General features: G+C 43.4%; 1 protein-coding gene across 4 annotated transcripts in view; it reads right to left on the bottom strand.

The window, feature by feature from the left end:
- Positions 1–4,350: 4,350 nt before the first annotated feature.
- Positions 4,351–20,290, bottom strand: part of LOC121287218 (KN motif and ankyrin repeat domain-containing protein 1-like) — an 85,985-nt gene continuing 70,045 nt past the window's right edge. For 2 of the 4 annotated variants that reach the window (XM_041204894.1, XM_041204895.1), the window contains exons 7-11: positions 19,577–19,796; positions 18,835–18,977; positions 16,073–16,273; positions 6,666–6,761; positions 4,351–4,611 (exon numbers count right to left, since the gene is read on the bottom strand). In XM_041204894.1, coding sequence (XP_041060828.1) covers positions 4,600–4,611; positions 6,666–6,761; positions 16,073–16,273; positions 18,835–18,977; positions 19,577–19,796 — 672 coding nt within the window. In that variant the 3' untranslated portion in view covers positions 4,351–4,599. Of the gene's footprint in view, positions 4,612–6,665; positions 6,762–16,072; positions 16,274–16,409; positions 16,496–18,834; positions 18,978–19,576; positions 19,797–20,290 lie in introns of those variants that run through there. The other 2 variants (XM_041204896.1, XM_041204897.1) reach the window with 2 other exon arrangements.

The following is a 20,290-nucleotide window of genomic DNA, read 5'->3' as shown; positions in this document are numbered from 1 at the left end:
TTCATCCAGGCAAGTGGAGAATATTTCATCACACTCCTGACTTGCACCTCGTTGTTGGTGAACAGGCTTTGGGGCAACAGGAGATGAGTTACCACAGAACTCAGCCTCCCTGCTCTTGTAGCCAGTGTTTATATGGCTGGTCCAGTTATGTTTGTGGTCATTAATAACCCCCAGGATATTGATGGTAGGATATTCAGTAATAGTAATGACATCTCAAGGGAGATGGTTAGATTCTCTCTTGTTGGAGATTATCATTGCCTAGCACTTGCACTGTGTGAGTGTTACTTGCCATTTATCAGCTCAAATCTGAATGTTGTCTTTCTGCATATGGATATGACTGCTTCAGTACCTAGAGTCTTGAATGGTACCGAACAGTGCAATCATCAGCCACCATCCCAACTTCCGACCTTATGTTGGCTGGAAGGTTACTGATGATGCAGCTGAATATGGCTGAGGCTAGGACACTATCATGAAGAATTCCTGCAGCGATGATTGGCCACCAACAGCCACAACCATCATTTTTTTGCTAGTAATGAGCAGTGGAAAGTTTTCCTCCTGATTCCAATTGACTTCCAATTTTGCTAGGGCTCCTTGGTTGTTTAAATGCTACTTTGATATCAGGGCAGTCACTGTCACCTCAGGTTTGGAAATCAGCTCTTTTGCCCATGTTTGGATCAAGGCTGTAAATGGGGCCTGGAACTGTACCTCTGGCAGAACCCAAACTAAAAATCAGTGAGCAGGTTAATGGTAAGTGCTGCATGATCGCACTGTCAATGACGTCTTCCATCACTTTGCTGATGATTGAGAATAGGCTGATGGATCGTAACTGCCTTGATTATATTTGTCTTTTTTGTGGACAGGACACACCTGGGCAATTTTGCACATTGAGTAGATGCCAGTGTTGTACCTGTACTGGAATAGCTTGGCTGAGAGTGCAGCTAGTTCTGGAGCACAAGTCTTCAGTACTAATGCTGTCAGAGCAAATTGCCTTTACTATATCCAGTGCCTTCAGCTATTTCTTGATTCACCCATTTCTCACCTCTTGAGCAATGATTTTTTAAATTCATTCATGGGATGTGGGTATTGATGGCTATACCATTTGTTGCCCATCCCTAATTGCCCTTGAGAAGGTGGTGGTGAGCTGCCACTTTGAACCACTGCAGTCCATGTTGTGTAGGCACACCCACGGTGCTGTTAGGGAATTACAGGATTTTGACCAAGCGACAGTGAAGGAACGGCGATAAATTTCCAAGTCAGAATGGTGAGTGTCTTGGAGGGGAATTTACAGGTGGTGGTTTTCCCATGTGTCTGCTGCCCTTGTCCTTTTGGATGGTAGCGGTCATGGGTTTGGAAGGTGGTGAGTAAGGAGTCTTGGTGAGTTATTGCAGCGCATCTTGTAGACGGTACACAGATGCTGTTGTAGGAGATTCTCTGATGTGCATATAGAAAGACAAAAACAATACCGTGCAATACCCAATGCATTTCTCTGCTGCTGAGGTGTAATTAGGCCATCACTTTAAGGCCACAGGTCTAATTATGGGAAGTAGGCACACAACAAGTTCATGTTGCAGACAACTGCTCATTAGGCACAGGCAGAAGTTAGAGGGTATTTCTCTGGAAGAAGGAAGATGATTGTGAATCCTTGGCTCTTCCTAAGACCTAAAGAAAAATGATGAGGTTTCCTTCTCTTTTCATAAAAATTGTTTGCTGTGTGAGGCTTTGAAATGTGAAGCATCGGAACCTTTTTAGAAAATATATTTGTTGATGCCCTGTGATGTTGCCCACAGTGAATCACAGCTTTATAAGAACAGAAGTATTATGCTAAACGTTTGAAGCAATTTGAGACCTTGAAGTAAAACTATTAAATTGGGCACAAGGGATAATTGAATACCATGAGACGATTGTCCTATGATGAGTGGCTAAATAAATGGGGCCTGTACACTTTGGAGTTTAGAAGGTGAGAGGCAATCACACAGAAACATTAGATTCTTGATGGTAGACCGAGAGGTTGTTTCCCCTGGCTGGGGGATATGGAACATGGAAGCACAGCCTCAGAGTAAGGAGGCCAATCATTTAGAACTGGGATGAGGAGAATTGTCATCACTCAAGAGAGTTGTGAATCTTTGAAATTCTCTACCTCAGACGGCAGTGGATGCTCCGTCACTGATTTAAAGCTGAAACTGACAGATTTTTGATATCTCGGGAAACCGAAGTATATGGGGAGCAGAAAGTGGAGTTGAGGAAGAATGGTCGAGCAGGTTCGAAGGGCTGTACGGCCTACTGCCCCTGGTAAGTTCTAATTTATATTTTGTTTTAAAGCCTTTACAAGCATTAGAAATTTCAGTACTGAATGAAATGTTTTATGGAAATTTTCAGAAATATTTTGTGATTTGCTTCATTCTTTGCCTAATGAAATGAATTTTCCATTGCACAAAGAGATTTCCTGGTGGTTTTTTTTAGGGATTTCCATTATAAAAGTGTGACACAGGAAGTAAGGCTAATAGAATATTATTGTTTCTTGTGAGGGGAATGGAACAGAAAAGTAGCGAGGTTATGCTTCAGTTGTACAGGAGCACTAGTGAGACCACATCTGGAGTACTGTGTACAGTATTGGTCCCCTTATTTAAGGAAGGATGTAAATGTGTTAGAAGCAGTTCAGAGAAGGCTTACTAGACTAATACCAGGAATGGGTGGGTTGTCTTATGAGGAAAAGTTGGACCGGTTAGGCTTGTATCCACTGGTGTTTAGAAGAGTAAGAGGTGGCTTGATTGAAACCTTTAAGATCCTGAGGGGTATTGACAAGGTGAATGTGGAAAGGATGTTTCCTCTTGTGGGAGAATCTGGAACTAGGGGTCGTTGTTTAAAAATAAGGGGTGGCTCATTTAGGACAGAGATGAGAATTTTTCTCTCTGAGGGTCGTGAGTCTTTGAGGAACACTCTTCCTCAAAAGGCAGTGAAAGAAGAGTCTGAATATTTTTAAGGCAGAGCTAGATCAATCCTTGATTAACAAGGGGGTGAACGGCTATTGAGGGTCAGTGGGAGGCTACATTCAGATAAGCCATGAATGGCAGAACAGGCTTGAAGGGCTGAGTGGCCTACTCCTGCTTCTAGTTTGTATGTTAATGTGTACTGGTGAAGCTCAATGTACACTTGACTTGTAATATTGTACAGGTAATTTGAACAATGGACAGATTGTTAAGATTTCTGTGTTATTAGTAAAATGTAAATAAAGAGTCATCACATGGCGTTGCAGACAATATGAGCCAAATAGCCCCCTGCACCGTAAGAATTCTGTGACATCACCAAATGTTTTAAAGGGCAGATCTCCTTTACATGCTTTTTAAAAGGAGTGAGAGCTGGTGCTGGTTTGTGCCAGCAATGTTTACAAGATGCTTTTCTGCAAGCAAGGTCACAACCCCAGGGAAGGTAGGTAATCTCTCCTCTGTAGGAATGCTCCCCAGCATAGGCTACACAAATTACACCTAGGAGCTACCCTGTCCATGACTCGGGAATACACCAATTCCATAAGGATTGATGATATTTCCTGATGGGAATATCGTGCCTTGTTCTGAAATTTTACCTGTGCACTCTAACCAAGTTAAATTCAAGGGGAGCCAGTGATGTAGTGGCGATGTCACTAGACTAGTGATCCAGAGCCTAGGCAAATGCTCTGGTGACATGGGTTCAAATCCCACAATGGCAGCTGGTGGAATTTAAATTCAGTTAATTAATTAATCTGGAATTTAGCGATGGTGACAATTAAACTATCATTGATTGTTGTCAAAACCCATCTGGTTCACTAATGTCCTTCAGGGAAGGAAAATCTGCCACCCTTACCCGGTCTAACCTATGTGTGACTCCAGACCCAAAGCAATGCGGTTGACTCTTAACTGCCCTCTGAAATAGTCTAGCAAGCCACTCAATTCAAGGGCAGTTAGGGATGGGCAACAAACACTGGTTTTGCCCTCATCCCCTGAAAGAACAAAAAAAAGTGGAATAAAATCAGTGCAAATGTTACAATTATCTTTTTTAACCCATCCGCTGGATATTTTGAAATACTTTGTATTTCTCCCCAAGCAGGGGCCTGGGTAAGATGCTGCCATCTGAAATCTCTTCCTCAGGTGGCCGCTTTTCAATTTGTCCTGTCCCTCAGTGACTGAGGAGGGACCTCAGTAAACTGCTTCGGATCACTCAGTAAGGAATAGATAGGCTGAATTATCCCTTTTGTACATGGTGATGTACAACCTCAGGCTAGCAATATCTGCAGGGACTCTGTCACACAGAACTTTAAAGTAAAACAAAACAATAGGTAAGAATTGCAGAGAATTCTGATTTTGCAACAATCGCAGGAAAGGTTTAAAAATGTTTTATGTAAAATACAATTTTTTGCTTCCCATACAATAGCTTAAAAAAAAGCAGGAGACTGGCAATAGAATGGCAGAGAATGACTCAGCAATACATTTGTGTATAATCAACTGCCACTGCATGTACTGAAAAGAAAATCTGTTAAAAAAATAATTTGTACAGGAAGAATACTGCAGGACAGGAATGAAGATCCTGGCTTTGAGCTCTACGTCCTGGGCTGCAGTTGTCACCAGACTATGGAGTGTCCTGAAAATAGAAAATATCTTGATTAAAACACAGTTCACCCCAAGTCAGGCATTGCAGCAGCTTTCCATTGCAGCCCCTGTGTAACTGTGGATTAAACAGTCACAATGAAACTGATGGAAAATGCTCCCACAAAGAACAATTATTACATTTATATTGTGCCTCAGGATGCCCCAAAAGTTCTTTCCAGCCAGTGAAGGACTTTTGCAGTTTTGTAGGAAATGTAGCAGCCAGTCTGCGCACAGCAGGGTCCCAAAAACAGCAAGTAAATAAATGACCAGATCATCTGGTTATTGAGTGATTAGTATTGGCCCTGGCACAAGGGAAAACCCCCATGCCCTTTTTCAATCAGTGACTTTTACTGATCTTTTACTGCATTGAGGGGGCAGACATCTCACCTGAAAGAGAGCACCCCTGACACTCCAGTGCAGTACTGAGGGACTGCTGCACTGTCAGCCTGGATATTTTAAAATTCATTTATAGGATGTGGGTATCACTGGCTAGGCCAGCATTTATTGCCCTCGAGGTGGCAGGGAGCTGCCTTCTTGAACCACTGCAGTTGACATGGTGTAAGTACACCCACAGTGCTGTTAGGGAGGGAGTTCCAGGATTTTGACCCAGTGACAGTGAAGGAACGGTGATATATTTCCAAGTCAGGATGGTGAGTGGCTTGGAGGGGAACTTCCAGGTAGTGGTGTTCCCTTGTGTCTGTCGCCCTTGTCCTTCTAGATGATAGTGGTTGTGAGTTTGGAATGTGCTACCTAAGGAGACTTGGTGAGTTTCTGCAGTGCATCTTGTAGATGGTACACCCTGCTGCTACTGTGTGTTGGTGGTGGAGGGAGTGAATGTTTGTGGATGGGGTGCCAATCAGGCAGGTTGCTTTGACCTGGACAGTGTCAAGCTTCTTGAGTGTTGTGGGGGCTGCACTCATCCAGGCAAGCGGAGAGCATTTTATCACATTCCTGACTTGTGCCTTATAGATGGTGGACAGGCTTTGGGGAGTCAGGAGATGAGTTATTCGCCACAGGATTCCTAGTTTCTGAGCTGTTCTTGTAGTCACAGTACTTACATGGCTAGTCCAGTTCAGTTCCTGGTCAATGGTGACCCCCAGAATGGTGATAATGGGAGATTCAGTGATGATAATGCCATTGAATGTCAAGGGGTGATGGTTAGATTCTCTCTTGTTGGAGATGGTCATTGCCTGGCAGTGCCTGATCATTTCTGGAATGGGACTTGAACCCACAACCTTCTGATTCAGTGGGGAGAGTGCGACCAACTGAACCATGGCTACCACCTAGTTGCCCTGTGGTAAGGTTGTCAATGGTAGTTGGGAGCCTGGTATGAATGGGGGAACAGCCTTGCTTCATGAATGCTCCAAACACTGCGGTACAAAACTCATTACTGGTATCTGAGACAGAAGAGACACTGAACAGTGTCTGCCACAGGGAAACCAAGGCCACTCTGGGGCTATACAGGTGTAACAGAGCACGGAATAAATTATTCAGTGGGAGATGGGTACAAGGATTAGAGAAGGAGCCAATATGGGGAAGGCAAATATTTAAAAATCGGATCAAAAGTATTTAATACATTCATGCTGCAGTATGTCAGAGGTGGGAACAGATGATTTAACATAAAAACACAGAAAATGCTGGAAATAATACGTCTGGCAGTATTGGTGAAGTTAGAAACAGAGTTAATGTTTCAGGTCAATAATCTTTCAAAGGTTGTTTCTCTGTTTTTAATGTCAGATTTCCAGCATCCACAGTATTTTGCTTTTACATTAGTGATGTTTTGACATGTTAGGTACCCAATATTGTCTTAAGCAGCACACGGCTGAGGTTCTCTCAGTGACTTCCAGGTCTCAAGCACAAATTACTCCAGGTAAGCTGTTTGTTATCTGCTCCAGGACAGTTTTCACTGAAATTAGGGAACAGGGTTCAGTCAGGCAAAACAGACCTCCCCAGGGTTACATGAGGGAAAGTAATATACAAAGGTAGAACAACAGCACCCCCACTCCCAATATTGTTAAAATGATGAGTAACAATATTTGTACAGACCAATGATGGTGGCTTGAAGTTCATGTGTGCATAGAGTAAGACTGCGATGTCTTTGTTACTGGTTTCAAGGGCTACAGACAGTGCATTACTGCCATCCTGTGGAGATACAGAGAACAACAGCTATAGTTACCACTTTGCCCACAGTTCTATCGGCATCTACAAGACAGCTTAAAGTATCAGCTCCAGAGAACTGGGCAACTGAAGATAAGCTAAAGGGCAGGAGGTGAAAGCCAGGCATGCTTTTAAAAATAAAAACAGAATTACCTGGAAAAACTCAGCAGGTCTGGCAGCATCGGCGGAGAAGAAAAGAGTTGACGTTTCGAGTCTTCATGACCCTTCGACAGAACTTGGGTTCGAGTCCAAGAAAAAACTCGAAACGTCAACTCTTTTCTTCTCCGCCGATGCTGCCAGACCTGCTGAGTTTTTCCAGGTAATTCTGTTTTTGTTTTGGATTTCCAGCATCCGCAGTTTTTTTGTTTTTATGCTTTTAAAAATCATGTCCACTAATTACTACTAATCCCATTAACTCAGTGATAAGCATCAGCATTCCTGACCCAACTTACTAATTAAGAAGCTATTAATGCAGGAGTGCAGCAAAGGTTTACCCGACTGATTCCTGGGTTTGGCGGGACTGACATATGAGGAGAGATTGAGTCGATTGGGATTATATTCGCTGGAGTTCAGAAGAATGAGGGGGGAATCTGATAGAAACCTATAATAGTCTAACAGGGCTAGACAGGGTAGATGCAGGAAGGATGTTCCGGATGGTGGGGGAGTCCAGAACCAGGGGTCACAGTCTGAGGATATGGGGTAGACTATTTAGAACTGAGATGAGGAGAAATTTCTTCACCCAGAGAGTGGTGAGCCTCTGGAATTCATTACCATAGAAAGTAGTTGAGACCAAAACATTGTGTGCTTTCAAGAAGGAGTTAGATATAGCTCTTGGGGTGAAAGGGATCAACAGGTATGGGGAGAAAGTGGGAGCAGGTTATTGAGTTGGATGATCAGCCATGATCATAATGAATGGTAGAGCAGGCTCGAAGGGCCGAATGGCCTACTCCTGCTCCTAGTTTCTATGTTTCTAATGTGCCCATTTCCTTTCCAGATGTGTATGAACCTGGTGTATTTTTGTTTTAGTCCCTTTCCATATTTCTGCCAAACCCAGTAAATTAAAATAGCTGCAAAGTCCAGGAGGGCTGGGGTGCCAATAATAATCTTATGTTTAAAAAAATTACACAAATATGAATTGAACTCCCTGCACCAGAGTAGGGCATGGTTTCAAATACATCACTTCCTGAAAGTGGCACAGTGCAGGTTGATAAAAGCCACAAAAAGACCAGCAACATTTTGGGTTTTATTAACAGGGAGGCGGAGTATGCATAAAGAGTAATAAATGTGTGCAAAATATTAGCTAGGATATATTAAGAGTTAAGAATCAAGTGTGAAGGGTTTTAGCTTCCATCATAGAATTTACTGTGTAGTTCACCAGGGATGAGAATATTTGGTTATTAGAGGAGTCTTGAGATTTTGAGATTATTAGACTAATTTAAAGGAAGGTTGAAGAGTTATTCATAAGAGGAAAGTTATGAAAGGTTTTGATAATAGGGAAGGACTACTAACTAATTCTGGTTGGTTAAGCAACTCTAAGAATACTATATACACTTATGGATGTCAGTAACCGTAGGCTATCAATTTAAAATTGCTACTCAGAGTGAGGAAGCATTGAGCATTGCTGGAGTCTGGAATGCTTTGCCTCCCAAGAGTGGTTGATGCAAAGAACGTTGCATCTATTAAGGGAAAATAGAACAAATATTTGAGGTAAAGGAAGATTCAGAACTAAAGGGAGAGAGTAAAGGACTTATTTTGAATTGTTCTAATAAATAGCTAGCACAGATACAATGGGACATATCACTTCCCTCTGTGTTGTAATTTTCTGTGATATGCTTCAGGACTGCACAATGTATATTGTTTATATTATATACCCAACATATTCCAATTACGGCATAATGATATAATACATTAATAATGTAGCTACATCCATCTGTGGGTCAGCTGCAATGAGAATGAAAGCTGAGAGGATGAGATTTCTCTGAAGGGTCTAATAGCACATTAGAGTGCGAGGTGATTGTGATCTGTTCATTCACATTTGAGTTATGCAGCTTCTTCCTGCACCATACAGTGGCCATGTGCACTTTCAAATCTCCCCAGCCACCATAGCCTCCATTTTTCCCTGGGGGCTAATGATTACCATGTGAATGAGCACCAAACCAAATTGGTCTGAGGCACCAGTTAGTTGAGGTTGCACAAACATTTCAGAGCTTTCTATTTTGGATGTTTTACCACTGATTATTTATCTCCCAGTGTTGGGATGAATCTATGACAATGCATGTGCCTGGACTGAATGGGTCACCTTCCCCTGTTACATTTTAATTTAACGCTTCATTCGCTACCTGTGACCCATCAGTTCAGTGATTCCCCAAGCAGTGAAAATGTAGGTGCGTGTTTGAGGGGGCAGCCAGCATCCATGCTGTCAATATTTACTATCTCATAAGTTTTTAATGAAGTAGCAAATCCAAGTAAGAAATAATGCAGCAATAAGTGTGGAGGAGAAGTTAGTGGCAATCAGTTTTCTAGATCAGTATATCAAGGAACTAATCAGGGAACAGGATATTTTAGATCTAGTATTGTGCAATGAGATAGGGTTAATTAATAATCCTGTAATAAAGGAGCCTCTTGGGAAGAGTGATCATAATATGATATAATCTGTTATTGAGTCTGAATGTGCTTTCTTCCTCCTCCAGGTACCATGTCCTAAGATTGGATTGGTCCATGATCATGCTTGGCAAAGTAATTCAACAGCTTACCATTGCCTGCTACAATTTGGCTGATCAGGAAATTCTCCCACTCTTTACTGCCTGCTATCAGGTATATTGGAAGGATTTACAGGCTGATAATCAACCTGTTTGGTCACATTATGCACACACCTTTCATAGGCATCAAGTCCTGAAGTAAGACTTGAACCCAAAGCTTTTGGCTCAGAGGTAGGGGCACTATCATTGTGCCATGAGATCTCCTGAGTGTGCTTTAGTTAAGTCTAAAACTAGGATGCTAATTATGAACAAAGCAAATTATGTTGGTATGACTGACGAGTTGGTTAAGTTAGACTGGGAAACTAGATTAAAAGATATGGTGATAGATAAGCAATGGCAAGCATTTAAAGAATGAATTCTTAGTTCACAATGAATATACATTCCCTTAAGGAATAAAAATCCTATGAGAAATGTGATCCAATCATGGCTAACAAGAGAGGCTAAAGATAGAATTGGAAGAAAGGACTATAATGTTGCCAAAAACAGTAGTTAGCCTGAGGCCTGGGAGGGTTTTAGGATTCAGCAAAAGGATGAAAAACAAATTGATAAAGAAAGAGAAAATGGAATATGAGAATAAACTTGCAAGGGCAGTAAAACAGATTTTAAAAACATCTACAGGTAAGTAAAATGGAAGAGATTAGCAAAAGTAAATATGGCTTCCTTAGAAATAGTGATGGGTGAAATTATAATGGAGATTAAGGAAATGGCAGAGATAATGAACAAATACTTTGTATGTGTCTTCCTGATAGAATAAATAAAATACATTCTTGATAGAATGAGGAACCAAGGGTCCAGTGAGACTGAGAATTTAAAGAAATTAATATTAATAAAGAAATAGTATTGGAGAAATTAATGGGACTAAAAGCCAACAACCCCCCTCATCCTAGGGTTTTAAAAGAGGTGGCTGCAGAGATAATGGATGCATTGGTTTTGATCTTCGAGGGTTCGTCTAACAACCTATATGTGGATTGGAAGTTAACTAATAGGACCTTGATATTTAAGAAAGAGGGAAGACAGAAAACAGACAATTAAAGATCAGCTAGCCTGATATCAGTAGTAAGCAAAATGCTAGAATCTATACATAGGGATTTGATAACAGAGCACTTAGAAAACATAATGTGATTGAGCAGAGTCAACATAGATTTCTGCAAAAGAATCTATATGAAAAATCTATTTTTTGAGTTTTTTGAAGCTGTACCTGCAGAGCAGCTGAGGGGAACCAATGGGTGAAGTGTATTTGAATTTTCACAAAGTATTCAATGGGGTGCCACACAAGAGACTGTTACACAAGATTAAGGCTCAGGTGATTGAAGGAAATATATGCCATATGTCATATTGGCATGGATTGAGGATTGATAAATGGATAGAAAACAAAGAGTAGGAATAAACGGGACACTTTCAAATTGGTGAATTATAACTAGTGGGCTACCACAAGAATTGGTGCAGGGACTCGGCTATTTACAATCTTTCTTCATGACTTAGATGAGGTGACCAAGTGTAATGCATCTAAAACAAAAACAAAAACAGAATTATCTGGAAAAACTCAGCAGGTCTGGCAGCATCGGCAGAGAAGAAAAGAGTTGACGTTTCGAGTCCTCATGACCCTTCGACAGAACTTGCGTTCGAGTCCAAGAAAGAGTTGAAATATCAGCTGGTTTAAGGTGTGTGTGTAGGGGGCGGAGAGATAGAGAGACAGAGAGGTGGAGGGGGGGGTGTGGTTGTAGGGACAAACAAGCAGTGATAGAAGCAGATCATCAAAAGATGTCAACGACAATAGTATAATAGAACACATAGGTGTTAAAGTTAAAGTTGGTGATATTACCTAAACGAATGTGCTAATTAAGAATGGATGGTAGGGCACTCAAGGTATAGCTCTAGTGGGTTTTTTTTTATATAATGGAAATAGGTGGGAAAAGGAAAATCTTTATAATTTATTGGAAAAAAAAAAGGGGGAAGGGGGAAACAGAAAGGGGGTGGGGATGGGGGAGGGAGCTTATGACCTAAAGTTGTTGAATTCAATATTCAGTCCGGAAGGCTGTAAAGTCCCTAGTCGGAAGATGAGGTGTTGTTCCTCCAGTTTGCGTTGGGCTTCACTGGAACAATGCAGCAAGCCAAGGACAGACATGTGGGCAAGAGAGCAGGGTGGAGTGTTGAAATGGCAAGCGACAGGGAGGTTTGGGTCATTCTTGCGGACAGACCGCAGGTGTTCTGCAAAGCGGTCGCCCAGTTTACGTTTGGTCTCTCCAATGTAGAGGAGACCACATTGGGAGCAATGAATGCAGTAGACTAAGTTGGGGGAAATGCAAGTGAAATGCTGCTTCACTTGAAAGGAGTGTTTGGGACCTTGGACGGTGAGGAGAGAGGAGGTGAAGGGGCAGGTGTTGCATCTTTTGCGTGGGCATGGGGTGGTGCCATAGGAGGGGGTTGAGGAGTAGGGGGTGATGGAGGAGTGGACCAGGGTGTCCCGGAGGGAGCGATCCCTACGGAATGCCGATAAGGGGGGTGAAGGGAAGATGCGTTTGGTGGTGGCATCATGCTGGAGTTGGCGGAAATGGCGGAGGATGATCCTTTGAATGCGGAGGCTGGTGGGGTGATAAGTGAGGACAAGGGGGACCCTATCATGTTTCTGGAGGGAGGAGAAGGCGTGAGGGCGGATGCGCGGGAGATGGGCCGGACACGGTTGAGGGCCCTGTCAACGACCGTGGGTGGAAAACCTCGGATAAGGAAGAAGGAGGACATGTCAGAGGAACTGTTTTTGAAGGTAGCATCATCGGAACAGATGCGACGGAGGCGAAGGAACTGAGAGAATGGGATGGAGTCCTTACAGGAAGCGGGGTGTGAGGAGCTGTAGTCAAGATAGCTGTGGGAGTCGGTGGGTTTGTAATGGATATTGGTGGACAGTCTATCACCAGAGATTGAGACAGAGAGGTCAAGGAAGGGAAGGGAAGTGTCAGAGATGGACCACGTGAAAATGATGGAGGGGTGGAGATTGGAAGCAAAATTAATAAATTTTTCCAAGTCCCGACGAGAGCATGAAGCGGCACCGAAGTAATCATCGATGTACCGGAGAAAGAGTTGTGGAAGGGGGCCGGAGTAGGACTGCAACAAGGAATGTTCCACATACCCCATAAAGAGACAGGCATAGCTGGGGCCCCCTTCGCATTCAAAGGATCATCCTCCGCCATTTCCGCCAACTCCAGCATGATGCCACCACCAAACACATCTTCCCTTCACCCCCCTTATCGGCATTCCGTAGGGATCGCTCCCTCCGGGACACCCTGGTCCACTCCTCCATCACCCCCTACTCCTCAACCCCCTCCTATGGCACCACCCCATGCCCACGCAAAAGATGCAACACCTGCCCCTTCACTTCCTCTCTCCTCACCGTCCAAGGACCCAAACACTCCTTTCAAGTGAAGCAGCATTTCACTTGCATTTCCCCCAACTTAGTCTACTGCATTCGTTGCTCCCAATGTGGTCTCCTCTACATTGGAGAGACCAAACGTAAACTGGGCGACCGCTTTGCAGAACACCTGCGGTCTGTCCGCAAGAATAACCCAAACCTCCCTGTCGCTTGCCATTTCAACACTCCACCCTGCTCTCTTGCCCACATGTCTGTCCTTGGCTTGCTGCATTGTTCCAGTGAAGCCCAACGCAAACTGGAGGAACAACGCCTCATCTTCCGACTAGGGACTTTACAGCCTTCCGGAGTGAATATTGAATTCAACTTTAGGTCATAAGCTCCCTCCCCCATCCCCACCCCCTTTCTGTTTCCCCCTTCCCCCTTTTTTTTCCCAATAAATTATAAAGATTTTCCTTTTCCCACCTATTTCCATTATATATTAAAAAAAACCCCACTAGAGCTATACCTTGAGTGCCCTACCATCCATTCTTAATTAGCACATTCGTTTAGATAATATCACCAACTTTAACTTTAACACCTATGTGTTCTATTGTACTATTGTCGTTGACATCTTTTGATGATCTGCTTCTATCACTGCTTGTTTGTCCCTACAACCACACCCCCCCCCTCCACCTCTCTGTCTCTCTATCTCCCCGCCCCCTACACACACACCTTAAACCAGCTTATATTTCAACTCTTTCTTGGACTCGAACGCAAGTTCTGTCGAAGGGTCATGAGGACTCGAAACGTCAACTCTTTTCTTCTCTGCCGATGCTGACAGACCTGCTGAGTTTTTCCAGGTAATTCTGTTTTTGTTTTTGTTTTGGATTTCCAGCATCCGCAGTTTTTTTGTTTTTATATCTGTAATGCATCTAAGTTTGCTGATAATACTAAGTTAGATGGCTAAGTAAGCTGTGAGGTGGACACAAAGAGGCTGCAAACGGATATAGATACGTTAAATGAGTGGTCAAGAACATGGCAGACGGAATATAACACAAAAATTGTGAAGATTTGTTGGAAAAGCAGAGTATTATTTAAATGGTGAGAGACTGGGAAATGTTGGTATTCCAAGGGATCTGATTGTCCTTGTACAGGAATTACAGAAAGTTATCATGTAGGTACACCAAGCAATTCGGAAAGAAAATGGTACGTAGCTCTTATTACAAAGGGATGGAAGTTTAAGAGTTAAGTCTTATAGAGCCTTGGTGAGACCACACCAGGAACACTGTTTACAGTTTTCATCTCCTTAGCTAAGGATGGATATACTTGCCTTGGAGAGTGTGCAACACAGGTTCACTGGACTAAGGGGCTTGTTCTATGAGGAGAGATTGAGCATTCGGGCCTATATTCCCAAGAGTTTAGAAGAATGACAGGTGATCCCATTCTTAAGCAGTGTGACAGGTGAGATGTTGGTTAAGACATCTCCCTTGAGTTGAGGGCACAGTTTCGGAATAAGTGGTCGATCATTTAGGACTGGCAAGAGGAGAACTTTCTCGAAAGGATTGTGAATCTTTGGAATTGCTTATCCCAGAGGGCTGTGAATACTCAGTAAATTAAAAACAGAGGCCGATAGATTTTTGGATACTAAGAATTTGGGGAACGTGCAGGAAGGTGGAGTTGGAGTAAAAAATCAGCCATAATCTTATTGGATAGCAGAGTAGACTCAAAGGGCAGACTGTCCTGCTCCTGCTCCTATTTATTATGAAATATGTGAATCATTTATTTATGAAGAATATACTTCTAGTTCATTTATTTATTTACCATTGAAGTTAAAGACACCAACATTCAGATGAGATTGCGAGCACAGATGGGTTACTAGAGGTATGTTCGTATCAGCTAAAGGAAAAGTGTAGGAGTCCTAAAAACGCAGTTACTAATTGGGTCAGTTAGCTTAGTTGGCTGGATAGCTGGTTTGAGATGCAGAGTGATACCAACAGTGCAGGTTCAATTCCTGAACTGGCTGAGGTCATCCATGAAGGCCCCACCTTCTCAACCTTGCCTGAAGTGTGGTGACCCTCAGATTAAACTCACCACCAGTTGTCTCTCTGATGAGAGAGCAGCCTATGGCCCTCTGGGACTATGGCAACTTTCATTTCATTCATTCAATGTTAGCAGATTGTTTTGCTAATTAAAGAGTTAATACATGACAGACACTCTGTCTGAGTTGTGTATTTCTATCTGCAGGATTATGTCTGTCTGCCCAGCTACTGGCAATGCAATTTCTTTGCTTTGCTAGCACTTACTGATGGCATGAAAAACTACTCTGAATTAAAAATCACCAGTAGCTGCTGTACTGCCAGAAGCCTGCAGGTGTCCCCACTCTCCCAGCATAATCCATCATTGAACAGAGACATCAGCCAGTCAAAGGGTAGAGTTCCTGATTAGGTTTCAGCTAAATTCCTTTGTATAATCACACACATGTACCAGCAGAATTGTTCTTTTTCTATTAAAATGCATTTCTTGATGTATTTAAGAGTGGTAAGTGGGTGTAGTTTTATTAAGAATGGTAAACTGGTTTAACCTATCACTGAATCCCTTCACCCTGCTAGATTTTCCATCCCATTGCCTGTCAACAATCATTAAACTCGCTGAAATTATGCAAATGAGACACACCCATCGCTGCCAATCAAGGAGGGTCAGTTTTTTTTTATTCATTCAGGGAACGTGGGCTTCCCTAACTGGGCCAGCATTTATTGTCCAGCCCTAGTTGCCCCTGAGAAGGTGGTGGTGTGCTGCCTTCCTGAACCGCTGCAGTCCGTGGGGTGTAGGTACACCCACAGTGCAGTTAGGGAGGGAGTTCCAGGATTTTGACCCAGCGACAGTGAAGGAACAGCAATATATTTCCAAGTCAGGATGGTGAGTGACTTGGAGGGGAAACTCCAGGTGGTGGTTTTCCCATGTTGCTGCTGCCCGTGTCTTTCTAGGTGGTAGTGGGTCGTGAGTTTGGAAGGTGCTGTCTAAGGAGTCTTGGTGCACCTTGTAGATGGTACACACTGATACCACTGTGCGTCAGTGGCGGAGGGACATTTTTACACAGAAAGGACTTTTCAGCCAGTCGCATTATTTTTGGTTTCTGCTTCAGGAACAATAAGGTGCAGTGACAAATCTGTCCGATGACCGCAACTAAAACCTACGTTATCGCTCAAGGAGATGTTGCAGTCTGGCTGCGCCAGGAGGACTTTCACAATCTCCACACGTCCATGTTCACAGGCACACATCAGCGCAGTGGAGCCCTCGTTGTCCTGACTGTTAACATCAGCTCCACAGTCCAGCAAGGCTTTCACCATCTCAATACGTCCATGGCTGACAGCCAGCATCAAGGCTGTCTGACCCGCCTAGGGGAGAATAAAAGACATTTTTCAGTTTTGTTCTACACATTTGGGTTTTACCTCCATCTCTTCCCTTGAACCAGGCTTTGAACATCAGCCTCATAAGTGAGAATTCCCTCCTTACAACCCAAGCGTGAGCTTACCTGCAAAATATCTGGCAACGTAGCGATGCCCGGGAACCAAACATAAACCAGTGACTGTATTTAGTTACGGCAGGACAGACAGCATCTGTGGAGAGAGAAACAGAGTTAACGTTTCAGGTTGATGGCCTGAACTCGAATGAAAGGTCATCATCCTGAAACGCTAACCCTATTTCTCTATCCACAGGTGCTGCCTGACTTGTTGAGTATTTCCAGCATTTTCTGTTTTTATTCCAGTTTTCTGAATTATTTAGCCTACTGGATAGGGCACAGACCCTCCGTGGTCTCTTATACTTTAGGAAGGTGGTAGCAAAAACAGTCAGATTGTAGCTCAGTCTATGAACTACGGCACAGATGATAAGTAGCAATTTAGAGTTTACTTACAACCCCTCAATCCAAAAACAATTAATTTATATCTCTATTGACAAAGTATAAGGAACAGGCAAGAGATCAACTACTTCCTGGCTTTGCTGAACTTGAATTTCAACTCCGACCAATGTTATTCACTCACTAATGCTGAACTTAGGCCCGTAAGACTCTTACATTAAATTGTGTTGCAGTCTCCAGCTCCTATCTAGATGGCCTCAGAGGAACTGATAAACTTGGAGATATACTTCCAAGCCTTTGAAGTTCAACCAGCAACAATGGAAATCAATGGAATCTCTGGCAATTGCAACTGGCTGTCAGCAATCCACATGATTCTATAACATGTGGGATGTTTGTTGACTGGAGGGGTTTTGCATCCTTTGAAGTTAAAACAGGTGATGCACAAAAACAGAAAGTTTCTTTCCTTGGGAGCAAGTTTATCAATGGAACACAATAACATCCTGAAATTCCTTCAGATGTGAAGCAACTAGCTATTGGCTAATGCCATCCAGCACTCATTGTAATTTCAGAGGGCCCAGGACAAAGTCTCTGGTTAGTGTTTTCTATTTATCCAAAACTAAATGGTGTTTGTGACAGTATAGCAAACTGTAAAGTATATTCGCTGTCATCCAGCGAAAAGCAAGTTCGCAGTAAATAAAAATCAAAGTGACCAGGTGTCAACAATAAATAGAATATCCTATGAGTCGAACTGTGATTGAATGGGTTCTCAGTTTATAAGGCATCTGTGTGCACCGTGATCAAGATGGATGGTAAACAATCTGCAAATACAAAATCCCAGGGCATAATGTTGATATTTTTTAATTGTTCTCAGGATGTGGCCATTGCTGACAAGGCTGCCATTTATTGTCCATCTCTTGAGAAAGTGCTGGTGAACCATCTTCTTGAACCACAGCAGGCTGTGTGGTATAGATACTTCCTGCATGTGGCAGAATCTGCGGATCACATGTTGGGCTTATCTGCCATTGCAGGATCCATGGAACTGGAGTGGACACAAATCATCCTCGATCCCGAGGGACTGACCAAGGAGGAGATGGTAGGTGCTGCCTCAGTGATGTGAGGAGGGAGTTCCAGGATTTGAACCAGTGACGACGAAGGAATGGCATTATTGTGTCACACCTCCGGAATGTCACAACAAAAACTTTCACTGGGAGTGTCAAGACACTCAGTCCTGTGGGCTCTGAATGAACAGCTGAGGGAAAGGAGTGAACAGAACTCTCCATGCATCCAGATGCCCTGACCTTGGCTGGAGAGTCACCAACAAGCTTACAACCCAGTTGCACAGGCAGGTCCTGAACAACACATGGAGGAATGATAATTCAATTGGAAATTGAGATAAAGGAGGATTTGGACTGTCTGAGAATGGATTACTTGGGCCTCCCAACCTACCCCTGTGCAGCTCTAGAGGAATCACAAATAATATCAGTAATCTTCTATTCAAATAGTTTCCCACGATCAATAACACCTGAGAGAGCCTGATTTAGTTGATGGGAGTATGACAAAATGCACTTGCTTTGATTGAGTCAGAGAAACAGGAGGAAGGACCAAGCTCTTCGATGGTTCAATTTTACACTGACTATGCTGACAGAGACCTGTGATGAGGCTCAGTGTTCAAACCTGTGCTGATAAAACCATGCAATCAGCTCCTGCTTGGTAAGCATTTCCTCAGGAATTACATTTCACATTTAAACCCTGAAGAATGTCGTCTCCATACAATTTGGGGACACTTACTCTCACAATTAGGAATTACACAGTACAGGAGACTGGGGGCCGTGTGTGTCCCTGGGAGACCGGGGGGAGCCGTGTGTGTCCCTGGGAGACCGGGGGCTGTGCTCAGACATCACGGGTACCCTCCTATTAAACACGAGGGAGGTCGCTGTACTGTGTGTGTGACTGATATATTTGTGTGTTGGATAGCATACACTTTGCATAGCTTCGTCACTGAGTTTCGGTTTGTTTTAAGGAAGCAGCTCCTGTTATAAGTTTTGTCAGTTTCACGCATATTCACTTGGCACAATGTTAATTTCCACCATAGGTATTCACCTGACTGGCTTTGGCATTGACATTTCCCAAATTGAATAACTGCCTCACAACATTCATCTCTGCATCAGTTTCCATGGCAGCCAGCGCAGCGAGCATGATAGCAGTGTAACCCGCCTTGTTCTGCCAGTCAACATTACAGACAGCTGAAAAATAAAAATAAGAGATCCGAAAGATTGTTTTAAAAGAGGAAGGCTACAGATATTGCACAACCGCCGAGTGGCATTGTAGTCTCTACCCCTGGCACTACACGACCACCCCTGGAACCATGCACTGGCACATCATAGTCCCCCACTATAGCCAAATATCAATCAATTTACAGCAATTGCACCCTTAAATAAATCTGAAGCAGTGTGATTGGTACATGGCAGGCATTTTCCCATTAGAGAAGAAGGAGGAGATGTTAAGTTAAAATAAGCTTGATGCTCACACATCAGTTTTTAAGTCACGTGTTGATCTCTTGGTGTGTGCTGCTAAAACAAACCTTTTTAGTTCGAGTCATAACTTATTGATACATCAACAATATGATAACATTCAGGAGAGGGCCACATGGGGAAATATTTCAAATGCCAGCTGGGAATTTTGTCATCACCCCCATCACCCTCCACATGCCATTGGCCCTGCGCTGCCACCCAACCTTACACCCTTCCCACTCACCTTCCCAAGCCCCCACCCACACTGTGCCTCACCCCTTCCTCTAACCCAGGTTTTTACTGAATTAGTGAACAGCAGATTCTGAACTCACCAGTGTCCAGCAGGAGTTTCACGATCTGGAAGTTGGAGTGAGAGACACAGTAGTGCAGGGCCGTATTGCCGTTTCCATCAGACAGGTTGACCACATATTTCAGGATAGCTGGTGACATCTCTGCGAAGGCCATTAGATAATCGGCTACCGCCTGGGGAGAGGCTGACTTCTGGCTGGAGGCTCTAAACCACTCCTGCTGGATCGCGTTCAAGCTGGACATCTGCAAACACACAACAAGAGTGCTCAGAGAGCATCCAGGACCGTTGCTTTTGACTTTCAGCCCATGTACTCTCAACTGCTTCCACCCAAAATCTAATCGCCCAGGCTGGGAGCTGGAGCCAGCTGACCACACGTTCCTGTACCTTCTCCAAATGAACCCACCCACAACATTCATCTCTGCATCAGTTTCCATGGCAGCCAGCGCAGCGAGCATGATAGCAGTGTAACCCGCCTAAGTATAGGCCGTTAACAGATGCAGTCTGTGTCAGCCCATAGCAGCAAATAACCGAAGCAAAAACAGCTTGGATTAATCTTCACTTGACATTTTAGAAAGGGGGATTTTAAAACGCAAACAGTGGACAGGATCAGCTTTGGGAGTCATTAAAATCAGCACAAGTGTCAGCCTGTCTGGAAGGCCTCTTCTAGGTTTAATGCAGGATGTCTCGATATGTGTGTGCAACCCCCTCACATGAGGCAGAATATTTCTTATCATAC

Source organism: Carcharodon carcharias, chromosome 14 (genome assembly GCF_017639515.1).
Source record: "Carcharodon carcharias isolate sCarCar2 chromosome 14, sCarCar2.pri, whole genome shotgun sequence".
Lineage (NCBI taxonomy): Eukaryota > Metazoa > Chordata > Chondrichthyes > Lamniformes > Lamnidae > Carcharodon > Carcharodon carcharias.
The sequence above is the reverse complement of the archived record's forward strand: the minus strand, read 5'-3'. Positions and strand labels throughout refer to the sequence as shown.